Raw genomic sequence first — 25,842 nt, forward strand, 5'->3', positions numbered from 1 at the left:
TAACTTGGTTACATCTGCAAAGACCCTATTACTAAATAAGGTCACTCACATTTATAGGTTCCAGGGGACATGAAGGTGGGGGACTCTATTTAATACAGGAGGGAAATCTCAAGTATAAACTGCCTTTCAGTTAAATGGAAATTCAATTCTATTCAACCCAATACAGGAGGGAAATTCTATTCAACCCAATACAGGAGGGAAATCTCAAACTGCCTTTCAGTTAAATGGAAATTATCTCTTTCATCCCATCCCCAGCCTCAAACACATAAATTGATTCACTTAAAGTCTTTCGTCTATAGCAAGAGTCAGCAAACTTTTTCCGTACAGGACCAGATAGTAAATATCTTAGATCTTGGGGGCCTTTAACTCTGCTGTTGAAGTGTGAAAGCAGCCACAGACAATACGTACACACATGAGCAAGGCTGTTTTCTAATAAAACTTTATTTGCAAAACAGGCTGCAGGCTAGATTTGGCTTTGGGCTTCAGTTTGCCAACTCCTTATGTATACTACTGAGAAATTGCTTAAAAAAAAAAAAAAAAAAGAAACACATACGGCTACCTAAATTCCTCTGAACTTTAGTAAAGAGTCCAGTAAAACTTTGGTTTAATTGTAGATCAGAAGAACATGAAATGTGTAACTTTTCCAAGAAATTTAATTTACTGATTTGAATAACTCTTGCCTTTCCTTTTCTATCTCAGCTATTGAAGAGCACTAAAATGGGAGAAAAGAGAAAGGAGAAGTTTAGGTGTGCCAGGCATATTGGAGTTAAAGTGCTAGCTGAATATTACTGTGAACACAATGTGGTTTGTAGCATTTTACAATGAAATAAACGTTGAAGTCATTCCAGGAAATACTGTAACAGTCATATGGGGTAAGCAAGTAGTGCCAATTTAGTCAAGTAAAAATAGTGCACTGGAGTACAATTTAATATGTTATGGAAGATATTCATGAACTTGGAAGTCTGGTTGTGACCATGATATTAGACCCCAGAAAAACCTAAGGGACTTGACTCAATACTTGAAAAGATGGAAAAGAGCCGGATTGCCTTCATGAATAATCAGCACTCCTATTGATTGCGCTATCTAGTACATTATAAGAAATACTGACACAAAACAAAGTAGAGATACTTAAACAGCATTCAACAATGAGAATGGTACTTTACCTTTGGAGAATGACACACCACTGAATGGCCTGAAGTGAGATGGCACTAGTGGGATATGTGTAGGGGGAAGGCAGCAGAAAGGGGAGAAATCCATGATTTAACCCTCCTTGCCTACTCTGCAGACTGCTATAAAACTATGGTACCCCAAAAGTCTAGCAAAAAGTGGAATTTAGGAGAAAGGAAGTCTTCAAGATCCAGGGACGTTCTCCTCATGGCAGCAGCAGCCTCAGTGAGGAGATGTATGTCCCTTTGAGATCGTCTTTTTGTCTGGCTGATCCTGAGACTCTCGTCAGGACAAATGAAGACAGATGGCAGCTTTACATACATCCTCATTTCAAAGTGATGTAGAGTATATAGATGATATAATTGCCAGGTCTGATTTAGAAAATTCAAATGGGGCTATTTTCTCTCTCTTTCTCTCTGTCTCTCTCTCTTTTTGAGTCAAGATTTCACTTGGTCACCCAGGCTGGAGGGCAGTGGTGTGATCATGGCTCACTGCAGCCTCAACCTCCTAAGCTCAAGTGATCCTCCCACTTCAGCCTCCCCAGTAGCTGGAACTACAGGTGCATACCTCCACACCTGGTTAATTTTTGTATTTTTGGTAGAGATGGGGTTTCACCATGTTGTCCAGGCCAGTCTCGAGCCCCTGGGCTCAAGCAGTCTTCCCACCTCAGCCTCCCAAAGTGATGGGATTACAGGTGTGAACCACTGTGCCTGACCAGATGAGGCTATTCTCTAGTGGTAGACATTACTTGTCAGTGTTGCTGAGAGTTCTTCTCACTCCATGGAATATGCTAGCTGGCTTGTGAAAATATTTTCCATCTGGGCTTCCTCCCACTGATAAGTAATGTGAGCCTTGAACTGAATATATGTGATTAGTGCTTGGGGCTGAGAATAAAGTCATTACTTGTGTATTAGAACTGGAAGTATGCATCAGAACATGGAAAAAGGCAAATAATCTTGCTCTTAGTGTTCGATTAGTAAAATGACACAGATAACTCATCATGAATGAATATGTTAAAGAGAAGTGCAAAAGTATCATAGGAAGAATGACAAGGACTGGAAATCTAATCGAATCCAGATGGAAGGTGATAAAAAGTGGTTCCCTAATTATTGTTACTGTTACATCTGGAGGACTACTCTTGGAACAAGAAGGATAGGAGAAGTAAGTCAGAGACAAGAAGGAAGACTGAAGAATAAGGAACTGTGTGGGTATCACCAGCTCAGCCCATTAGCAAGGGTAGGAGCATTCCCACCTATAGGCTGGCATACTGACATAGCATTACTGTTATGAAATCTATTAATTGTGCTAAGTACTTTGTGTCATAACATCATTCAATCCTGGCAAAACCTCAGGTGATTATTATCATCCCCACATTACACTTGGGTTGGCCATGCCTCAGCAAGGTTAAATGATATAACTGCTACCTTACAGCTAGTCAGTGGCAGAGCCGGGGCTTCAGCCAAGTTTGTCTGAAATGAAAGAGCATGCCCTTGGCTCCTTGTTCTATTGCCTCTTACATACGTTTCCCTCCTGGAGGTGGGATATTGGGCCATCACTGATTGATCCCACTAGCATTTCACACCATTCAACTCACATATTTGGCTTTTTACTCTGCACTTGTCAGCTGTATTGGTTGGGGCAGATCAAACTGCTGTACCAAATAAACCCAAAAGCTTAATGCCTCAAACACAACAGAAGATGTCACACGTTTAGTACAGTGCCCACCCCAATAAATATTAGCTATTTATTATTACATACCTGGCACACTTTTCTAAAGATATCTCTGTGACATAAACATTATCCTCATTGTACAGAGGAGAAAACTGAGGTCCCACAGCAAGTAAATGGCAGAGCCCTGGAATCCCAAACCCATGCTCCTAACCACTAAACAATCCCTTCTCATGTTAAGTGGGGGAAATAATTGGCTTCTGGCATGAGAGAACTGAGCTCTTTACACTCTGTTTAAATGTTTTCCATGTTAATTAGATCTAAAATGTAACTGTCAGAATTATTCTCCATTTTTCCATCCAACCTGGGTCTGAAGAAAGGCAGTCTGCCTTCAGTTAGTTGTATGGCACCAACAGCCTGCTGGCAAACAGTATGTGCAAATACTTGCTGACACAGACCAAAAGTTTGAACTTGAATAACTTTATTTCCAGAGAAGACTTTTAAAAATACTTCCCTTTAGAGAGTAACCACAAGACAAGGTTATACTTTAAGAAAACAAGTTGAAGTAGAGAAGATAGTTTTTTAAAAATATTATTTTACTTTTTATAAGTCAGAAACCATATGGAATTTCCACTCTTGCCTAGCTCGTAAATGACTTCACCTGGTTTTCTTGAAACTTGACCCTCCAAACTCCAAACTCAGCAAAGTCTAAAGATGAGTTGGTATCTGGAATTGATATTCTACAGGCCAGTCTCTTACACAGGGCAAGTTGTTCAGGAAGGGAGGGAGACTTAAAGATAGGGAGGAATGAGACATCCTTTTCAGCCATCGCATTTTGACCTGATCTTACCTCTCAAAGCCCTAACGTTTCTATTTCTGGACTAGAAAAGTACTTCTCTTGTCATTTGCTTTTGATATTTTTCGAGGAAATGAGGACAATTAGTATACTCTTCTAGGAGCATTTTTATACCATGATCTATATATACAAAGCAGGCGATTGAACAGAAACATAGGGGCACCTTCGGCATCTGATTACTTGGTGCCCTTTGGTTTAATATTTTTAGATATTTGGCAGGGTGTGGTGGCTCACGCCTATAATCCCAGCATTTTGGGAGGCCAAGGCAGGTGGGTCACTTGAGCTCAGGAGTTCGAAACCAGCCTAGGCAACATGGCGAAACCCTGTCTCTACAAAAAAATACAAAAAATTAGCCAGGTGTGGTGGCAGCGCCTGTGGTCCCAGCTGCTTGAGAGGCTGAGACAGGAGGATCACTTGAGCCGGAAGGGGACAGGGGACAGAGTTTTAGTGAGCCAAGATCGCACCACTGTACTCCAGCCTGGGTGACAGAGCGAGACTGTGTCTCAAACAACAGTAACAACAACGTTTTTAGGTATTTATTAAATGTTTATTTAACGGTGGTGTGGTTGTGACTAAAAGGAGTAATTTTTGTTTTTTATGTAGTAATAATTTCTACTTTCCCAGAAGCAGGAGCAATGTACATTTTGCTAGTTACAAAAGATAGCTGTGGAAAGTAGAGGTAGTTGGTATATATTTCGTCTCCCTCTCTCACACACATATATGTTCCTGCGATACTTGGGTGAATCTTTGTGGATTTGTTGAGCTAGCCTGATGCTCAATCTGGCTCTGAATGCCAGGTTTCCCTTGTATCAGTTAGCAGTTGCTGAATAACAAACTACCCCAAAATGTAGTGGCTTAAAACAACAACTCTTTATTATTATTCACTAGTCTATTGGGAATAGACAGTTGGTAGAACTCTAAGATAAACAGACCCGCCCAGTAGACTAGGGAATAATAATAAAGAGTTTTTGTTTGTTCTTTGAGATGGAGTTTCGCTCTTGTCGCCCAGGGTTGGGATTACAGGCGCCTGCCATCATGCCCGGCTAATTTTTGTATTTTTAGTAGAGATGGGGTTTCGCCTTATTGGCCAGGCTGCTCTGGAACTCCTGACCTCATGATCCGCCCGCCTCGGCCTCCCAAAGTGCTGGGATTACAGGCGTGAGCCACTGCGCCCGGCCAAGAGTTGTTGTTTTAAGGGCTGTGCTTTACTAATTTAGCTGGGCTTGTTCATGTGTTTTCTGTTATCTGGTTGAGGAAGGTTGCTCCTGGCATGAATTTACTCCACTCTAAGTAGTCTCTCTCTCATCTTCCAGTTGGCTTAGCCCAGACAGTTTCTCAGGGTTGAGGCAGAAATCCAAAGATGAGAAAACTGAAGCACATGAGTTCTCTTGTGGTCTGGCTTCAAATTGATGTCATCATTTCTGCTACATTCTGTTAGCCAGAGCAAGTCACAAAGCCAGCCAGGTTTAAGAGGTGAGGAAATAGACTCTACCAGCTGATAGGAAGAACTGCAAGTCACATTGCAATGAGCATGGATAAACGGGGTGGGTAGAGAATAGGAGCCATATTTATGATCAATCTATCATGGTCTGTAACTGTGAAATCATGACGTGAATAGAGTTTGTCTTTGGTAAGTCACTTTTCAGTTTTTTAAATAGTATATGTTAGTGGAAAGATTGGTGGATTTGGGGTCAAGGACCCAGGGTCAAGTCTCAGCTCTGCTTTTTTATTTGGCAAATCATTTTGCTCTCTATGCATGAATTTGTTTGTCTTTAAAATGGCATGATGACATTTATCTACCTGTCTTCTAATTTTTTTTTTGCCATATGAACTCTGGTGTTTAATAAATAGGGTGAAAAAGACTCTCCTTCTTAGCTATTCAGAGCCTTTATGCTGGCTCTTGGCTGCTGAAGCTCCATCCACCACCACCGCCACCATCTTGTCTCATCCCACGCAAATATCTCCTGTTCCCCTTAGGTTTGCTTCCCCAGTCTCTTCTCCCACCCTGATCTGGACTTTCATCAATTCTCACTTTATTTCCCTGTCAAATGTGAACTCTCTTGTTTTTCTTGCTTTAAAATTGTGTAGCTAATTTGATAAATGACTTCAACCAAAAATGAGATTGTTTCTAGATAAAACTGGTATTTTTGCATCAGCCTACTGAGGAAATCAGCTATGTCCATGCTTCTGTTAAGCTGCCCTAGATTTGCAAAGCACTTTACATGTGCCTCTTCAATAGTTATCACCATCTCTGGAGCCCTGATAAGGGCTTTAGATACATTTTCCTCATAATCTTGACCAAAAGTTAAGAGCCTCAGCCCTGCCACTGACTAGCATTGTGATTTTAGGGGTGTCACCTCCATTTACACTTATTTTTTTCTTACCTCTAAACAGGGAAAATTTGATAAATTGATCTTGAGAGGCCCCTCAAACACTTGAACTTATGACATTCTAGAATATTTACAAAATAAAACATGGAGAATCCAGTATTGTTTTGAATATTTCTTTACTTTGTAGTTTAGCAAGTCAAGTATTCTGTAGCCAATGATGTCTTAGAAAAGAGGTAATTATGATCATAATTAAAATAACAAATATAAGTAGGCCTAAATCCCTTCTTGGCAAGAGGTTGTTTTTTATAAAAATCATCTCATCTCTGTTTTGCTGTTCTGATATCATTTGAAGAGTTTTTATTCTGTGATCAATGGTAATATCTGACATGAGAAATATTATTTATATAGTAGAATGGATGATAGCAAGAGAAAAAGTGAGAAAGGAATGAGAGAAGGGAAGAAGCTAACACTAACTCAACTCTTATTCTGTGCATAGTAAGAAATGATTACAGAAACATGACCCTTGGCAGAGATCGCTAGGTATTCTCCAAATTCTGGGTTCCTTTCTTCTGGGCACTTGGGCAGGTTATATCTCTCAGCTTCTTGCAGATGGCTGTGTCTCTGTGCCTGAGTACCAGCTGATGGAATGTGAGTGGAAGTCGTGTCCCATCTCCTGGTCTGACTTCCAAAAGCCTCTCAAATAGGCTCCTTCCCCTTTTCCCTGCTTCCAGCTTCCCTGGGTGAAAATGATGCCTAGGTGATCTTGAAAGTCCTGTGTTGATGACCGCAGAACTGCCATCAACCTGTTCCCCTGAAGCAGAGGCATGCTGCTGATGAGGTATGCCTGCCTTGCCCTGCAAGGTGAGCGAGAAGAAAACCTGCATAGTGTTTGAACCATTATGCACTTTGCGGTCCATTTGTTACAGGAGTTTAACATACTCCAATTAATATACAACATTAATCTTCAAATCATTCCTATGAGGTAGATAGTACTTACCTTTATTTTTACAGAGGAAAAACTGAGGCCCCAAATGAGATGGGGACTTTCTCAGGTTATACAAGTGGCAAAGCAAGATTCAAACTGGGGTCACAACTCCCCTCATACCACAAACATTTCTTTCATGCATCAAGAGACTACCAGAATTTTAATGTAGAAATTTTCATCATATTTCTACATGTTGGGCAAAGATGTTGAAAGATAGTAATTCCCACATCATTCTGTGTCCAATATGAGCAAGAGGCAACGTGCCACAATGGCGTTAGGTTCTGACAGAATCTAGGCAAGTCATTTAACTTCTAAGGGCCTGAGCTTTCCAATCCAGATAATTAAAGTAAAAATTAAGATAGAAAACTGGCTGGGTGCGGTGGCTCACGCCCGTGATCCCAGCACTTTGGGAGGCTGAGGCAGGCGTATCACGAGGTCAGGAGATTGAGACCATCCTGGCTAACACGGTGAAACCCCGTCTCTACTAAAAATACAAAAAATTAGCCGGGTGTGGTGGCGGGCGCCTGTAGTCCCAGCTACTCTGGAGTCTGAGGCAGGAGAATGGCGTGAACCCGGGAGGCGGAGCTTGCAGTGAGCCGAGATCGTACCACTGCACTCCAGCCTGGGCGACAGAGGTAGACTCCGTCTCAAAAAAAAAAAAAAAAAAAAAAAAAAAAAAGATAGAAAACCAGATTTTCCTAAGACTAACTGGCAAGCCAGTTTCCATTCCCATTTCCCCTTCCTTAAAACAACAATTTACCTTTTGTCCAACTCAATCTTAAAAAGTTGTCCCATTCTGAGGCAGAAAAACCTTCAAAAAGTGGGGTTGAGTATTAAAATAAATAATGCATGTTAAGCACTCGCATAGTGCCTAGCATATAATAGGTGCTCAATAAAATCATAATCTTTTAAATAAGGCAAAATTGGCCCTTATGAGTACAGTGTTTGTGTACTATGTTCAGAGTTGCTCAAGCATTCTGGATTTCCTTTTCTTGCATTTCTCTATTGGGATGGGATTTGCCTTATGATTAGCATAAGTTATAAGCATCTTGGTCTGTTCTTCAGGAAAAGGAGGTAATTTGGGCTGCAGGCATGTTCTCATTAGAGAAAATGAGGGCAGTTAATGGTTAGTGTTCAAGAACAACAAAGCTCTTTCAGTTGCTTAGCAACTGAAGCTAAGGGGTGGGCAGACAGTGTGTGAACAGTGGGGAAGAGAGAAGCAGGGAGGAGTGTAAAAATGGATTTAACGTCCGGCTCATTCCCAGGTGGGTGAAAAGTGATTTATGTAGCTCTGGTATTTATAGCTATTTATTTGTTACATGACTGGAAATTTTAATGAAATATTTTGAAATTCAGCAGTGGTAAGTCACAGTGGACATTTATTGCTCTAATGCAAGGGAAATGTAAACTGTTTATTTAACACGTTGATTGCAAATGAAATATAGAAATGGTTTAGAAGTCTTCTAGCTTTGGAAATCCGTCAGGCTGCACAGACACTACTGCCACCGTGTGGACAATGCGGGGAGCCTAGCGGGAGCTGAGAGATGGGAATAAGAAGCTCTATCTCTGAGACCTTCCGATGGTTTTGCTCACGTGCCCCTGAAATAATTTTGAAAACTTATGGCACATTTTTAAGTTGATATGTAAACATTTTAATTATAAGTTTAAATGGTTGTAAATAATATAATCTCTTATGGTTCATGAATATTGACATTTCAAAATAAAATTGCTATATTTCTCCTTTAAATGTATAGAAGGGAATTTAAATACCAGTGGGATTTGATATTCACCATCAGCTATTTTTAAATTACACAAAAAAGCTTTTTTAAAACAGTAATTTTCACAGAATTCCTTTTCCTCCTTGGTCTTATATTTGAATTCCATTTCCCCGATAGACTTAAATTCTGTTTTACACACATTTATGTTTTAATATATAATGCTATATTTAATATTATGTATATATAAAACACTATATATATTTCTCTGTAACAAAAATAAATATGAATTAAAGTTTAAGTTATAATTTTTTCTGTTGACCACAAGGCTTTAGTTATCTACATTTTTAAGTATACAACTGATTGAAACACAAATGTTAAAATATTTATTGAAAATAATTTTATTTACTTTATTTAAATTTATTTAAAATAATATTTAAAATAATTATTAAACATTAAAAAGTAATTAATACTTGAGATATATGAGGCTTTAAAAAATTAGTTTACATATCCATGATGAATATTCATTATTGCTAGAATGAGACAAGGGTCAGCATCGATACTATTCATATTTATCATTTTTCTCTAGTTGTAAGCCTCAAGAAACTTCAGTCACAGAAATAAGTATGGAAGAAATTTTATTAGGCAGCATTAACTGAATTTTTAGAACAATTTCCAAGTTATTTGCCCTAAATGATGTATACTTTTTAAAAACATTTATTTTATTTTTGAGACAGAGTCTCGCTCTGTCGCCCAGGCTGGAGTGCAGTGGCGTGATCTCAGCTCACTGCACCTCCACCTCCCGGGTTCAAGCAATTCTCCTGCCTCAGCCTCTTGAATATCTGGGATTACAGGTGCCCACCACCAAGCCCGGCTAATTTTTGTATTTTTAGTAGAGATGAGATTTCGCCATTTTGGCCAGGCTGGTCTCGAACTCCTGACCTCAGGTGATCTGCCTCCCAAAGTGCTGGGATTGTAAGCGAGAGCCACTGTGCCCAGCCGACTTATACTTTAAATAATTTTCTTTTTTTAATGACCAGTAGACACCTTGATTAGGTTTTGCTTCAAGGTTGTTGACAGCCAAGGAATCGGAAACTACAGGACCTGCAGCAGGATTTGGTGCCCAGTCATCAGAATCATTTACTCTTTCAGCACAGACAATAATATTTCAAATCATCCCTGTGATGGATGTTCTAGAGGTTTCTATACCCCAGACAGGGAACGTTTGTAACTTTCAATTGCATGGGAGGTGGCTCTTCTTTTGCAATGAGAGGGAAAATTTAGAGAAAGGGGCAGTGGGAACAGAGAACTAGCTTAACAGTTGACCAGAGATTACCTAGGCAAATATATTTTAGAGATGCACCCAGATGGAATTTGAAGATATAAATAAATTAATCCCCTTAAAATTATCTGTATAGATCTATCCTTTGAAAAGTCTTTCCACACTGATGCTGAAATCACTGGTTTATCCCAAAACTTCTCTATAAGGAAGCTTTTCATAAGGCTGATGCCAAAATGAGCTGCCATGGTAGGGGTCGAGGGGGCATAGTTAAGGTTTCAGTGTTGGATTCACTGAGTTTAAGTCACTATTATTTTGCTAGAATAACTTCTGCACTCAAAAAACCCCGAAAAAAGCCAAACCAACAACAAAAGATGGTGTTGGAAAATGTTAGCAATGATTTTGAAAGCTCTGACTTTCTAAAATCCCATGTTGGCCATGCTGTGTTGGTCCCCTCACTTATTATTATTATTAAATTATGCCAGTCAGGATAGCCTAAATTAGGTCGAGGTAGCAAACAACCCCAAAACTCAACAACTTGAAAACAAGTCCTTGTTCATTGCAGATTGGCTACAGCTCTGCTTCTTGCCCAAGACAGTAACAGAGCAGCCCATTTGGAGCATCTGGTTTCTTGGCAGAGAGAGAAACAAGATCTTGTAAACCATGAGCAGTCTTTCAAAACTTCTGTTCCAGGAGAACACACATCATTTCCATCTAGTTTCTTTAGAAAAAGTAAGTTCATGGCCTCTCTTGAGTTCAACATGGTAAGGATGTACACACTTCCTCCAGGAAGAGATCACAGGTCTTCAAGCCAATGTAATAACTTGTCACAAAAATCCAAAATCTAGGAACTGTTGATAACCATAGTAAACAGATGGTTATCATTTTCTAAAATTGTTAAAAATACAGTTGACCCTCGAACAACATGGGTTTGAACTGTGTGGGTCCACTTATACGGGACTTTTTTTCAAAACAGTTACACGCAGCAAGACTGCTTCTCCTGCCTCCCCTTCCACCTTCTCCACTTCTTCTGCCTTTGCCACCCCTGAGACAGCAAGACCAACCCTTCTCCTTCCTCTTCCTCAGCCTACTCAATGTGAAGATGATGAGGATGAAGATCTTTATGATGATCCAGTTTCATTTAATGAATAGTAAATACATTTTTTCTTCTTCATAGTTTTCTTAATGACATTTTCTTTTCTCTAGCTTACTTTATTATAGGAATACAGTATATAATGCATACAACATGCAGAATATGTGTTAATCAACTGTTTATGTTATTGGTAAGGCCTCTGGTCAACAGTAGACTATTAGTAGTTAAGTTTTGGGGAAGTCAAAAGTTATATTTAGATTTTCGACTACATGCAGGTCACAGTCCCCACCCCTTCATTGTTTAAGGGTCAACTGTATTCATTTTAATTTTACAACTTATTCCATCATACAGAAAAGTACAGAGATCAATACAAAAAAGACATGAGAATTTATATCCCAAAATTACCAACTGTTAACATTTGCTATATTTACAGCTTTTTCCACTCAGCAGTATATATTTTAGACATATCCATGTTGTTACATATAGATCTAGCTATTTCAGTTAAACTATTTAGTAGTAGTACATTATGGAAAGAGATCACAGTTTATTTATCCCTGTTGTTGGAACTTCAGTTTGTTTATATCTTTTGATTGTTACAAACAATGGCACAATAAACACTGTTATACCTGTCTCTCTGTGTACAAGAGTTTCTCTAAGATTTATGCCAACAACATAATTGAAAGGCTTCACAGAGTGGCCTTGTAGGGTTTAAAAAGCTAATTGCTTTTCAAGTTGCAGCTTTAGAAATGGTGGCTCCAAGGGGGCAGACTTCACAGGAAATGAAACTGTGGCTTAGTCTCACCCTAGACGATTTTCTTGGCAGAAAGAAGCCAAGACAGCCTCATGAGCCTCTCCCGGGCCCTGGGCGGTGAGTAAGGCAGTAGAAAGCTTTCGTAGGGGCTGTGAGTGCGGTGGTAACATTGAACTGAGAGCCAGCTGACCTAGAGTGGCCTTGCCTTCCAATGAGGGGGGCCGAGCAAGGCCCGGCCAGGTATTCCAGTGAGTGGATTTGGCGCCCAAGGAAGTTGCCGTGACATCAAAAGGGACAACTGGGGCCAAAGAGCAGAAGGGAAAATGTACATCTTAGCTGATGACAATTTGAACAGGTAAGGACTGAGAACCAGTCTGCCCTTGCTCATGGCTTGATGTGTGACTGTAGGAAGCGGGTTCAGGGCTGTAGTGAAATTGCTGTTGCTAGCTAGCATCTGTTTTATGCCTTTTCCATTCTAACAGAACCTGATTTTTGGTCAAGTGTTACCCCCCTCCTCCCCCAGCTTCCAGGAGCCCGTGTGCTTCAGTTCCAGGGTAGGTCTACATGGAATAAAGATAATCCTATCTGGACCTAACTGGTGTAGAAACGGGTACAGAACCCAGTTTGGACCAATAAGAATTGAGGAGAGACTTACTGGGGAACTCTGAGAAAGTTCTTACCCCTCTGGAAGAACTTTGATAAGTTGTTTTCTTCTCTTCCTTTGAAGAGAAGGCTGCAGCCTGTGGATTAAACTGACATATGGAGCAAAGCAGAACCAAATGAACTGGAGCGAAAACGAGCTGGAGTCCTTGTCCTACCTCTGTGCTTTTAGTGATGTAAGCCAACAAGGCCCCTTATTGTTAAGCCTGTTTGAATTATGTTTTCAAATACTTGCCACTAGAAGTACTTCAACTGCCTCTAGAGAGTTTCAGGGAGTTGTGTGTAGAGTGGAGGCTGAACTGAATGAGACTAATTTCTGCCAGAAGGTAGAATGAGGGCTTAAAATAGAAATTAATTTCAATCCCAGAAATATATATATATATATATATATATATATATATATATAGGCAGCCCTTGCTTTGCCTGGTTCTAATATGCATGTATGTCAGTTGTCATGGGTTAAATAATATCAATCTTCTAATAATATGATTCAGATTTTAGTTAGTATGGTACACTCTCTACATAAATAACAGATGCCCATCATGACCAACAAGCAATCATGTCATTTCTTTCTTCTTTTTTTTTTTTTTTTTTTTTTTTTGAGACGGAGTCTCGCTCTGTCACCCAGGCTGGAGTTCAGTGGCTCGATCTTGGCTCACTGCAAGCTCCGCCTCCTGGGTTCACGCCATTCTCCTGCCTCAGCCTCCAGAGTAGCTGGGACTACAGGCGCCTGCCACCACGCCCGGCTAATTTTTTGTATTTTTAGTAGAGATGGGGTTTCACCGTGTTAGCCAGGATGGTCTCGATCTCCTGACCTCGTGATCCACCCGCCTCGGCCTCCCAAAGTGCTGGGATTACAGCCGTGAGCCACTGTGCCCGGCCGTCATTTATTTCAAAGTCTGTTGTTGATGCACAAAGTCTCTCTTCATGTAGACAGCAAAGCATGGAGTAATGTTGCCTGTTTGTTTCCTAGCGATAGACACATGGCATTTAATAAAATGAATAATCAGAAGAGAGAATTGGCCAGTAAAGATGAAAGTGAAGTACCATATGAGAAACTGTAGATATGCAGTTACGGAAACTTAGGGTGAATGTATCAACCTGTGAGGAATGTGGCTGTGATGAAAACCGTGAAGGTGCCCCAGAGGAAGAGATGTCTGTAAAAACTATCCATTAAATGAACTCTTGGAGATATTTTCTGCAATCAAAAGTGTAAAAGATAAAATGTTGGAAGCTGATCCAAACTTAGAAAGGAACATGACAACTCACCAAGGCATAAAAAAGATGTTCAGTACTTATCATAAGTTATATGTTGATGAGAAGGTAAGAGTTCTTCAAGCTGCTCTTGATAAGTTTTTACAAAGAAACAAAACACTTTAATTCTCAATCTCTCTAATACTATAAATTATATACTAAATAAATATTAGTTTTAATCTTTTCATTTCTCTATAGCCAACAGTAAGAGAATTTTTAATATCTTGATAAAAATTTAAGAAGTCACAGAACAATTATGCATGCATGCTTTTGCAGCAATCACTTGGCTTAAAATGCCTCCCACCCAGCAATCTAATAGGCATCTTTCAAGACCAGTTCAAATGTGAAGATTGCTTTGCACACTTTCAGTATGCATGACTGTTTTTATGGTCTTGCATTACTATGTAAAGAGAGGATTGTCTGCATAATAAAATTACAACTTCCTGCACATACAAGTGTGTGGTCTGTAAAATGCATACAATTTGAGAATTGTATGGATCACCTATTTGATGGGTTTGTATGGACTACACCTATTACATTTTGTTAAAACAATTTGTCTTAGCTTGGTAAGTGGCATAGCATAGGAGTGAGGGTGCAGGACTGGGAAATTTGGAGTTTTGTGCTCTAGTCTCAGCTTTGTGGTTAAATTACTGTTTAATGCAGGGCAAGTTACTTAATTTCCTTGTTTCGATTTCCTCCTTGTAAAATAGGTGCACAAATAAGACAATTTTTAAAGTTCCATTGGGCATTAAGTTTCTAGAGTTCTCTACCGTTATTAAAGAGAAAAAAAAGAGGGTAGAATGCCCTCCCACCAAGGCTACTTCTGTTTGCATAGGAACCATGAATGTTTATTGAGTAAATAAATAATTAGCATGACTATGGTGCAATAGAGCTATGCATAAAATGTTTGATTTTGGTGAGAAGCTTCTGTTTATTGTACTCACTATTTTCATGTTGCCATTGCATATTAAACTACAGCTACTCTAATAAGTCAAGGTGCACTATTATGTATCCTTTTCAGCCTGGTTGACTATTTGTTCATATACTAAGCCCAATGCTGGGCCCTAGATGAGAAAAACTTAATTCCTGACTTGAAGGATCTCACAATGGGGTGAGGAAAACAACTTCTTCCTGAGGGATGGGCATTTGAAATGGGTTTGGGAAGATGTATATGAGGTAGCCTGACAGAGGAAGAGAAATGGGGATGTCAGGGTATGTTAGAAAAAGGGAATGGCTGGCACTAAGGCATGGATGAATAAAATAATATGAAGAATGTGACCACCAAGAGTAGAGTGACAGGATGGGCAGAGGAGTGGGGAGAAGAAGGGAGCAGACGTGGGAGATAGCACTGCAGGGTTCTGTGTAGAAATTAGAAAACACTCTAGGTATTTCTAACAGGAAGGTTTTAATACAGGGAATTAGGTGCTTACACAATTGTAGGAAGGGAGGGAAAGTGGAAATTAAGGGGCTGCTGTGAAATGTTTTTGGATCATGCCACCGTGGCTGCTACTCAGAGGATGGGGAGAATGCTGCTGCTGCACGATGGCTGGGAACAGTGTAAAACCACTACCAGTGTCACAGCTGATACACAGTCCTGGACTAGACAGTAGAATAAAGTATGGCTGCTGCAAAAACTGAGCCTGCTGCAATTTGTGCATGAAGTGCTTCTACTGTAAGGAAGCCTCAGCTTCCTTTCTATCTACCAAATCTTGCTTAAGTCTATTTTACTAACAAAATCATTTGTAGCAAGGGAATGTGGGAAATGTAGTTGCCTGCCTTGTTGCCCCTGTGATTAAAAAAACTTAGAAAAGGAGTGAAAATCAATGCTGAGGGTCAATAGGCAATATCTTGCATAGCTGGCAGGCAAGTTGAGAGCCAGGGTAGACTCTGTAGGAACTGGAAAGGCATGCCTAAGAGGAAAACACTGCATGGCATGCCACTAAAGTTTAAATGCAGAGGCCAGGCACAGTGGCTCATGCCTGTAATCTCAGCACTTTAGGAGGCCGAGGCAGGCAGATCATGAGGTGAGGAGTTTGAGACCAGCCTGACCAACACGGTGAAACCCCGTCTCTACTAAGGCAGGCAGATCACGAGATCAGGAGATCGAGACCATCCTGGCTAACACTGTGAAACCCCGTCTCTACTAAAAATACAAAAAATTAGCCGGGTGCAGTGGCGGGCGCCTGTAGTCCCAGCTACTCGGGAGGCTGAGGCAGGAGAATGGCGTGAACCTGGGAGGCGGAGCTTGCAGTGAGCCAAGATAGTGCCACTGCAGTCCGGCCTGGGCGAAAGAGCGAGACTCCGTCTCAAAAAAAAAAAAAAAAAAAACAAATACAAAAATTAGCCTGATGTGGTGGCGCGCACCTGTAGTCCCAGCTACTCAGGAGGCTGAGGCAGGAGAATTGCTTGAACCCAGGAGGCGGTGGCTGCAGTGAGCTGAGATTGTGCCATTGCGCTCCCACCTGGGTAACAGAGCAAGACTCCAGCTCAAAAAAAAAAAGTTTAAATGCAGAATTATCATGATTAATTTTATGAACATTGGTGATGCTGTGGAGGCCATTCTAAAGTAAAACAAACCAACAAAAACAAGGAAAACAAACAAGCTATGTACATGGAACCGTGCAATGAAAGAGCCCTGTAAGGTTTTTTAAAAACAATGTTTGTGCTAACTAATCCATCCCATATTCTTCCCCCTAGTTTTTTATTGAGTACACATTTTGTGGTGGGTATGGTGAATACAGATATAAACCACCTAGGGGCTCTGCCCTTAAGAAGCTAGTACTGTTTTTCTTTTCAGTGAAGAGTAAGTAATTTCAGGGTTTTTAAATGGGATTCTTTGCTTCTTGGCGTATCTTCTGCTGCTTGTAAGACAGTCTAAGAAAAAATGGTCTCATAATCAAACCAGTTTAAACAAACACATTGTATGTATATTTCCTCTTATAAGCTTATGTCTCTAATCTTACAGTGAAAAAAATAACTCTTTTACCAGTATTATCCACTTTTGATTCTTACTATTAAGAATATTGAGTTAATATCTTAATATTAAGAATACTGAGTTCTTCAGAGCACAGTTGGGGCAAGACTGGATGTTTCTATATTAATAGAAAAGACAGTCAAATTGGAGACTACCAGTGGGTTAGTTACAAAAAAAGGATTTTGATGTAAGAGTATGAAAATAAGAAAATAATCTTAGCTTTGGGTATGATTTATTAATTTCAGAAGCATTTTCGAGTAGAAAAGGACATCGAATTAAACTGATTTTCACACTAAAAACAAGTTGATAGCTATCAAAAGTTACTCTGATAAGTGTGAAATATGGAGTGCCACAACTGCAAATCCTGGACAATGGCAGCTTGTAACTATTGTAACAGGAGACTGAATGGCAAGTTTGGCTACAGCACCTAGTCACAGGAAATGCTGCATTCCAAAGGTGTTGGACTCTGCAGAATTGATGGAGGAAGTTTTACAAAACTAGTGAACCAGGTATTGAATGCGTTCACCTACAAGTCTGTGAAAGGGTTGAAGGGATGGAAAAAGAAATGGATTTAGTGAGGATCTCTTTGAAGTTATGCTGTAATTCTTCACTTCTGCCACTTATGAGCCAATAAGGGGAGGTGTTCAGGGTGATGCTTCTCTCACACCTCTTTCGTGCAGTGAGAGGTATGCTCTGGTGTCTGACTCACCTGGGGGACCTAAGGGAGATGAGTGGGCCAGCAGCTTTGGCAGTGGAGGGAGAAGCCTGTGTGCTTGGCTGGGTTTTCTCTCCTAGAATCAAGGCAAAGAGCACTGGATGTGGTTGATGGGAGATAGGGCCTGTATTAGTCCCTTCTCACGCTGCTGATAAAGATGAACCTGAGAATGGGTAATTTACAAAGAAAAAAGAGGTTTAATGGACTCACAGCTCCACGTGGCTGGGGAGGCCTCACAATCATGGCGGAAGGCGAAAGGCATATCTCACATGGCAGCAGCCAGAGAGGGAATGAGAGCCAAGCGAAAGGGGTTTCCTCTTATAAAACCATCAGATTTTATGAAACGTATTCTCTACCATGAGTACAGTATGGGGGAAACCACCCCCATGATTCAATTAACCACATCAGGGCCAGACTAGGACCATTCAAAATCCTGCGCAAGGATCTGTGTGGAATGGGCGGCAGGAGAACCAGCAGCAGAGAGAGAGCTGCAGCTGGAAGAATATGTATTGCTTGCATCACAGTTCGGGCAAATGCTCCCAAGATGAGGCCTTCGAAGAATTCTCCACGTGAATCAGCTCAAACATCTCCAAGTGTCACCTCAGAATTTAGCAGGGGAGTCCGACAACAGTGCAACATAGATCACTCTGGAGATATAAAGAGCTAGGGGGACATCAGATTAAGTCTTCTTGCAGGTCAATTTAAAAGTAAGGCTAACAATAGAAATTGGCTCTCAATGAAAGGTGGGCATTAGCTACAATGAGAAGCATTTGACTTAATGGATGCTACAAGAAGTTGAGGGGTGGTCTGCATTTACCTGTGATTCCTAGATTGGATAAACATCAGAATCATCTGGAAGCTCCAAACCTACAGAGATTGGGACTTAGTAGAAATCGGAAGCTCAGTTACACAGTACCTCAACCCCTGCAAGCTCCCATGTAATTCTGATGCACTAAGATTCAGCATTTAGCAACCACGGGGTGATCTCAGCAAAAAGATCTGACTTGTGTTTATGAGGGCCTGGTTGGCTATGTTGTAGCTGTTAATGGTTTTACTCAAAACAGTATGCGAAAAAAGCCTACCAAAAAATACAACCACCATCTCTTCTTAAATGAATTATTTTTTATTGCTATTTTATAAAGCTTAATATTTTCCTAAAAATATTAGAAAAAAAATCAGAACAAAAAATCAGTTTACATGTAGTACAGTTACAAGTAAATAGCTATAGATAATATAGCCATTAGGAAAAAGAGCAGAGCTAAATAATAAGAAAACAAAAGCAGTAAGCAGCAATAAAATTAATACCTACATACAACTAGCAGTGCAATATGATAAGCAGAAAGCAGCTTTACGTTAAAAGAAAGTTATTTAAATACAGAAATAGCACCTTACAAAAAGGAATTGAGAAATGTAAACTTGGTAGGTAGATTCAAGTATAAAAGTTATACCCCCGACTCTTGTACCAGAATGAAAGGGTTTTACAAACCCTGGTCAGTGTAGGGCACACACAGCCTCTGTGACAACTCAAAAAAGCTGCATTCTCTTAGTAGGACCACCAACGATTATTTTTTTCTTTTACTAAATTATACAATAATAGACTCAAGATTGCCATTGCTTCTTCACTACCCAAAATATCCAAGTCTAGCGCAGCAGCTTCAATTCCACCAGTTGTTCTGTAAGATTTATTTTCCTGACAGAAACAACCACTGCATTATTATTTTTTACATATAAAGCCACATTAAGAAGTGGATACTGAATACAGAAGCAATTGTCCTTGGTTTTCTACTCCTAAGAATGGTCACCAAGTCATAATATCCTCACCAATGGGACTGCTTCTTAACACCCCTCAGGAATTATGAATTCTGAGGTTAAATGGTCATATCATGATCAGAATAATAAAAAAAGATAGCAAAAATGTTAAAACAAGTATAGAGCATTCAGGAACAGTGAGGGGAAAAGCAATTTCTGTTTCCGTCTAAATGCAGACCTCTCCATGAAATATTTTGTGGAAGTTCTTAAGCATGGTAGAATTAACATGCATATACCCTGCACAGATTGAAACCTGAAAAAGGTATATTTTTATTCGTTTTGATAGGGAACCCATCGGTTTTAGTTCAGGGTCATTTAACCATGCAATTGTTGATGGTTAGAACCACATTTTTAACCTAACTCTATAGAAGACTGTGAAAAAGAAAAAAAAAATCTTGTAAACTTTAAAAGTTTAGTGTTGATAAAAATTTTTATATAAGTAGCAAATTTATTTAATGTAGCTACCTACCTCAAGTTTTAAAAAATCTTGTGGGGGTAATAAGGCTAATATTATCCTGTAGTTAATATAAAGCTACTTTATTCAGACTCCCAGAGTCTCTTAAATTAATATTTTCATTCTTTCATATAACATTTTATTGGGTCAAAAAATAAAAATAAAATAAAACCCTACACCAGGATTCTACATCTAAGATAGTTTTAAGAGAGGAAGAGGAAGGAAGAAAAGAAGTAGGAAGGAGGGAAGGAAGAGAGAATGAAGGAAAGTAGGAAGGAAAGAAGGGAACCATTTACTCTGAAGAGACGAGAGAGGTAAATATCAGCAAGTCTAGGAATACAAAGAACTAGTATAGTTTGGCGACTTAATGCACCCCTAAAGTAATGTGGGTTAAAAAAGGGAAATTGCATAACAGTTTCCAGAATTGTATTCATGCTAGAACAACCAACCCGTGCGCTCACCATTCTCATTTTTCAGAGGTACCAACTAACTACAGTTTGAATACCCTTGGATATGAAACATATGTCCATTTTCCCTCTTACTCTTCCGGACATGAAGTAGAAGAAAAACAAAAGAATCATCTCTTGCCCTGTATCAATTTTCACATCATTACTCTTCAGAATTCAACGAAAAGGTCTCATCCAGGTTCCAATTTTCCATATAATCACTTTCTACCATCCTGATTTATTTTTACAAACAGCAATTGTTAGAAGGCATCCATATCTGATGGCGCTACAGCTAAACATTTAAATAAAAAATGCAGGGCATGTAGTGAAGGAAACTGGGCACAGGAGGATTTTTAGAAACAAACAGTAATATCTCACTGTTCACACAGTTATTTGAGAAGCAGCAGTTAGGCTGCTAGAGTTCTAGAGTTCATCTTTGTTCTCAAGCCCACAGTCAGGGTTAGCACAGTTCATTTACAGCAAGGTGTGTCATTCACAGTTATTTTGGTCTTGACATGTGTCATGTAGATACATTTATCCACATTATTACTAGGTTGTAAAATAAGTGCAGGGCAAATTATAGAATAAAAGTATAAACATTCAAGTCGTCATACCCTGAAAAAAATGTGTTAAAGACTGTAGTTGTAAACTTTTTGCACTAAATCCCATTTCAGGAACAAAATAAATAATACCATAGGATTCACAACTGAAGGTGGCTTCCTGATGAAGCCTAAGGAAGCAGTAGCTTTTTTAAACTGCAGAAAGGAAGCTTCTCTCACCACAGATTTACTCAGGGCAAGTGGAAATACATGTTAAGAATGCTTACCCTAGTTAAGTGCTAGACAGCGCCCCCCTTTAGAAAAACAAGGCTCCGGTAGCCTATTCAGATCTACTTCCAGCAATAAGACGATTCTTGAATCAAAACCATAAGTCAGTCGGCGCTTTCACTGTGACACCATGCAGAGTCGGAACTCTAACTGGTATTAAATGCACAATTAATTACTTTCAGGAAATCAGATGATTGATGGTGGTGGGAAGTTAACAGAAGTGTGGATGAAAGAGAGAGGAAGGACCCGTGCTCAGGACGGATGGTTTGCATCCCGCCGTGGACATCCGGGACTCTCAGGGCGTTTGATCCCACCCCGACCTGGCAAAGCGGCAGGTTAGTCAGCGCCGCCGCTGGGGATTTCTAGTCTCCTCTGGGCCGAGCTGGTGTTTCGTGACTGGTTCCTTTCTCTTCTCTTCAGGACAGGGTCTCCAAGGCTGCCGGGTGTCTTGAAAAACGTCTCACGATGTGTGCGTTGGATGCTCTTGGGGGTCACTGGAACTGGTGACTGAAAAAAGAAAAAAGTAAGAACAGAAGTGAAGTCATATTGTTTCTGATCTCTGAGTAGAAAGGCAGCCCTTTCTTGACCTGTGTGTTAGGATCCCAAGGCAGGTGTTCCTTCTTCTTTGCTTTCTTATCACACTTACCCCGTTTGTCTCCCCTGCTTACCACAACTGAAAATTAAATTCATATTTGTTGTTTTGGGTGCAGAAAGGCAGTCTACCAAAGAGGTATCTTTGGTATGTGGAGCCAGGGACTGGGCTCTGCCACTGTGGACAAGTTACTTAAGCAACCTGTCCCTCAGTTCTTCCTCCATCCAACGGCGATGGTAAAAGTACTGACTTCACAAGGTTGTAGGAATTAAATAAGATAATTGTAAAGCACTTTAGAGCATGTGAGGCCAACATGGTTTGTGTGTTGGCTCTTTCTCTTTACTTGCTAATATTTATCCCCTAATATTAAATGTTAAATATTTATTCCCTTAATGTGCCATAAAATGGCAGGGACCATTATCCTGTTCACTGGTTCACTGCTCTATCTTCACTGCCTAGATCGGTGCCTGGCACATGGTGATAGAAAATTCTATGTTATGCTATAATCAACTTGTTTCAAACCTAACATGTTCATTTCAATGTCTCGCAAACTTTTGAGCCTCTGAATAACTTGTCTAAAATATTTTTGGCTAAACATAATTCTTTGTCTGGGAGAGTAAGTAATCACTGTGAACAACCTAATGTGTAGTAGGAATTCAACGAATACTTGAACTACAAATGGAGGTTGGGGGACAAATATAGACTCATTAACTTATATGGATAACATATCTTATGTATATTTGTATGTTTTCTGCATATGTATAGATGTATATACATCTATGTATTATAGATGTATATACATACAGACATTGTACACACACACAGTCTCTAAACATCACATCTTAAGAAACGACTGACAGGCTAAGAATCTCTGAGTTACTATCAAGACTTCTGTTTCCTTTGATTGTTTTTATAGCTGTATAATTAAAATTTAGGGTACCTTGTTTTATTGACCTAGTGAAATAAAAGCTTGAAGATCACCAAAATAATAAAAATATTTAGCATTCCTCAAAAATCCCCCCAAACTGTGCCTAAAACAGGTCCCTCTAATTGTAAGAAACAGAATGACAACTAAAAACATACATTTTTGTCTTTAAAGCACAGGATCTCTCACCTCATGTCTCAGTGCTTTATAAAAGGAGCAGATAACTCTAGGTCTACAACGGAAGCCAGGTGGAGCCTGACCTAGTGCCTCTGTCCGGCAGTCATGTGGCTAAAATGAAAGCTAAACACAGGCATACCCCTTCCCAGAGTGACAGTGTCTTCAGGAAACTTCAGGCCTCACCTGATGTAATTTTACTACTGAGACTGGATGTCCCACGTAAACGGGGGACTCAGGTTGTTGGACGACACTGTGTGACCTTGACATCACTGGACTCAGGTTTAGTGAGGGCTGACTCTGAAGCTGAGGGTCTGCAGAAGGGAGTGTGGACGACTTTGGATTAACCACAGCTGTGGGGCCGACGAGAAGCTGGGCTATTGATCCAAGGCCAGGCAAGCTGAAATTCACAGGTCCTGTGTTTGGGAGAGCACCAAGAGTAGAAGAAACCGGGCCCGGCATTGCAGGAGAATAGAGAACAGGAAAAGGGCCCAGAGATGGAGATGGTAAGACCATGCAAGGGACACTGAAAGACGGCAGCTGACCTGAGGACGGGCCCACAGTAGGGGGGGTTTGACTGCCAGATAAAAGTACATTGAAACCATTTAATCCTGAAAGAAAAGCAGAACAGGCGAAAATCAATATATGTCATCATGAGGATATCATTCAAGCTCACATTTGTCATGGCCCTTTCAAACGGGAGTCCACAATAAATCAATGAATGATGAGACCTTCCCCCAGCTGACCAGGCCAAACAGCCCACACCCTGCTCCTTCACAGCTGTGGCCAAGATTGTAATCCCACATTTATCTGTGTGATCATTTAGTTGGTGCCTGTGAAGTTTTTAACATGAGTTCCACTGAATCCAAACTGAGAAGGCAAAAAGCTTAGATGGGAAAGATTACATCTTTATTTTTATTTATTTACTTATTTTTTGTTGTTTTGTTTTGAGACCCAGTCTTGCTCTGTTACCCAGGCTGGAGTGCAGTGGTGTGATCATGGCTTACTGTAGCCTCACCCTCCTGGGCTCAAGCAGTCGTCCCATTTCAGTCTGCAGAGTAGCTGGGACCACAAGCATGCCACCACACCCAGCTAATTTTTTTTTTTATTTTTTGTAGAAACAGGTTCTTCCTATGTTGCCCGGCTGGTGTCAAACTCCTGGGCTCAAGTGATCTTCCCACCTCAGCCTCCCAAAGTGCTGAGATTACAGGCATGAGCCACTGTGCCTGGCCAAAATATCTTTATAAGTTCCTAACTGAAAATTTTTATTTCCCTCAATTATCACAGGCAACAAATTTAACAATTTTAACAGTACCTTGACTTTGTCATTAGGAAATAGTACAGATATGTGCATATTACATTAAACCTATTACAGATTTCTTAATATACTGTTAAGCTCATCACAACTTGGAAATTTTGACACTATTGGGCTTGCTGCCAGGTCTTTTTATTACTATCAGTAATTTTAAAAATGATTTTTCTAGTTGCATTCAATATAATTGGCTTCCTTTGTAATCCCATGTATTTAATTCTATGCATCCGTAACATTCTGAGGAGGAATCCATGGCCTTCACCAGACTGCCAAAAGGTCCATGGCACAGAAAAAGTTAAAAACCCCTGTGCTGGGCTGTAATTTTCATTCAGCAGGGGCTGAATCTATTTTTGTTCATTTGTGTATCCCCAATACTCAGTGCTTAGAGAAAGCACTAAAAGATACTTACTAAAGAAATAAAGAATTTTTTCTAGATAAGTGAATAATCATAAATACTAACCTAACCTGTTCTAGCAGGTTAGGCTTAAGCCAACAAGGAATTGAGGAAAATCAATTTAGATATCTTTGCATCAAGAGCAGCTTTATGTACAAAGTACATATTTTTAAAATCTGGCATCTGTATTTCGGCTTTAATACAAAATAGTAACAGCATTTATTGAGTCTTACTAAGTGCCAGGTGCTATTCTTCTAAGTGCTTTAGATGTATTATCTTATTAAATTTAATTCAATTTTCACAGCACCCATATGAAGCAGGTGCTATTATTACTGCTGTTTAACCAATGAGGATGAAGAATACTTAAGTTCACGCAGATAATAAGTGGTTTTAAATGTCAAGCCCTCTTACTCCAGACCTGGCACTTGGCCACAATGCTATATACTCAGTACCTCTAGATGTTCAAGACCTCAAAACACTAGCTGCATGCAATGGCCAACAGGTTCACACTATTATACTACACCAATGCTAGATTCAGCTGAATTACCGTGCTTTTTCACCAAATAATGTTTAACGTATTTTTTTTGAATCACCTGCCTCAATTATTTTCCCATTACTCCCGAAGTTGGTGAAAGTAGAAGCAGCTTCTCCCTTCATTTATAGATGGAGAAAACAAAGGGGCTAAGAGTAAAATGACTCAGGCACATCAATAAGCCACTTTGGGTCAGGTGACACAGACAAAAATTTAAAAATCCAATTCTTGATCTGACTGCCGCAAGGGACTCTAAGACATGATGACATCCCTTACCTGCAGGAGACTGCACACAAAGATATTGTAGCAAAGAAGGCTCTTTGGTGCTTTCATTTTCTTTTGAAGGCTTTTCAACATCTGTATTTCTTGAAGGATTTCCCCACTCAGAAGAAACAAAACAGTTTGCTGTTGCCTGTCCTGAAATCTCTTCTGCAGCAGGGAGTTGGCCATTCACATGAATGTCTTTGAGGGGTATAGATGCCCTGTTACCCATAGTCTTGGGAGAGGCAAGGTCTGTGGAATCTGAGGGTTTCTAAACACAACCAAACCAGGAAGCAAGAAAGTAAGTTAAAATTCCAGTAGTAAATCTCTCTCTTTTTTTTTTTTGAGATGGAGTCTCACTCTGTTGCCCAAGCTGGAGTGCAGTGGCACGATCCCAGCTCACTGCAACCTCCGCCTCCCAGGTTCAAGTGATTCTCCTGCCTCAGCCTCCCGAGTAGCTGGGATTACAGGGGCATCCCCCATGCCTGGCTAATTTTTGTATTTTTAGTAGAGATGGGGTTTCACCATGTTGGCTAAGCTGGTCTCGAACTCCTGACCTCAGGTGATCCGCCCGTCTCAGCCTCCCAAAGTACTGGGATTAGTAAATCTCTTTTTTTTTTTGAGACAGAGTCTGGCTCTGTCACCCAGGCTGGAGTGCAGTGGCGCGAT

The 25,842-nt window shown here is 40.1% G+C and overlaps 1 protein-coding gene and 1 long non-coding RNA gene across 4 annotated transcripts in view; one reads left to right on the forward strand and one right to left on the reverse strand.

Moving 5' to 3' along the window:
• The first annotated feature begins 8,166 nt into the window (after positions 1 to 8,166).
• Positions 8,167 to 17,241, forward strand: LOC107967583 (uncharacterized). The gene is made up of 4 exons (XR_010148091.1): positions 8,167 to 8,271; positions 10,566 to 10,732; positions 13,478 to 13,827; positions 16,978 to 17,241. It is a non-coding gene; the product is annotated as an uncharacterized LOC107967583 (long non-coding RNA).
• Positions 17,242 to 18,551: 1,310 nt separating this feature from the next.
• The window catches only part of E2F7 (E2F transcription factor 7), a 44,374-nt gene continuing 37,083 nt past the window's right edge, over positions 18,552 to 25,842 (reverse strand). For all 3 annotated transcript variants that reach the window (XM_001161983.7, XM_016923894.4, XM_063785939.1), the window contains 3 exons: positions 25,189 to 25,444; positions 22,861 to 23,285; positions 18,552 to 21,490 (listed from right to left, as the gene is read on the reverse strand). In XM_001161983.7, coding sequence (XP_001161983.3) covers positions 21,320 to 21,490; positions 22,861 to 23,285; positions 25,189 to 25,444 — 852 coding nt within the window. In that variant the 3' untranslated portion in view covers positions 18,552 to 21,319. The remainder of the gene's footprint in view (positions 21,491 to 22,860; positions 23,286 to 25,188; positions 25,445 to 25,842) is intronic.

This window comes from Pan troglodytes, chromosome 10 (genome assembly GCF_028858775.2).
Source record: "Pan troglodytes isolate AG18354 chromosome 10, NHGRI_mPanTro3-v2.0_pri, whole genome shotgun sequence".
NCBI classification, from domain to species: Eukaryota; Metazoa; Chordata; class Mammalia; order Primates; family Hominidae; genus Pan; species Pan troglodytes.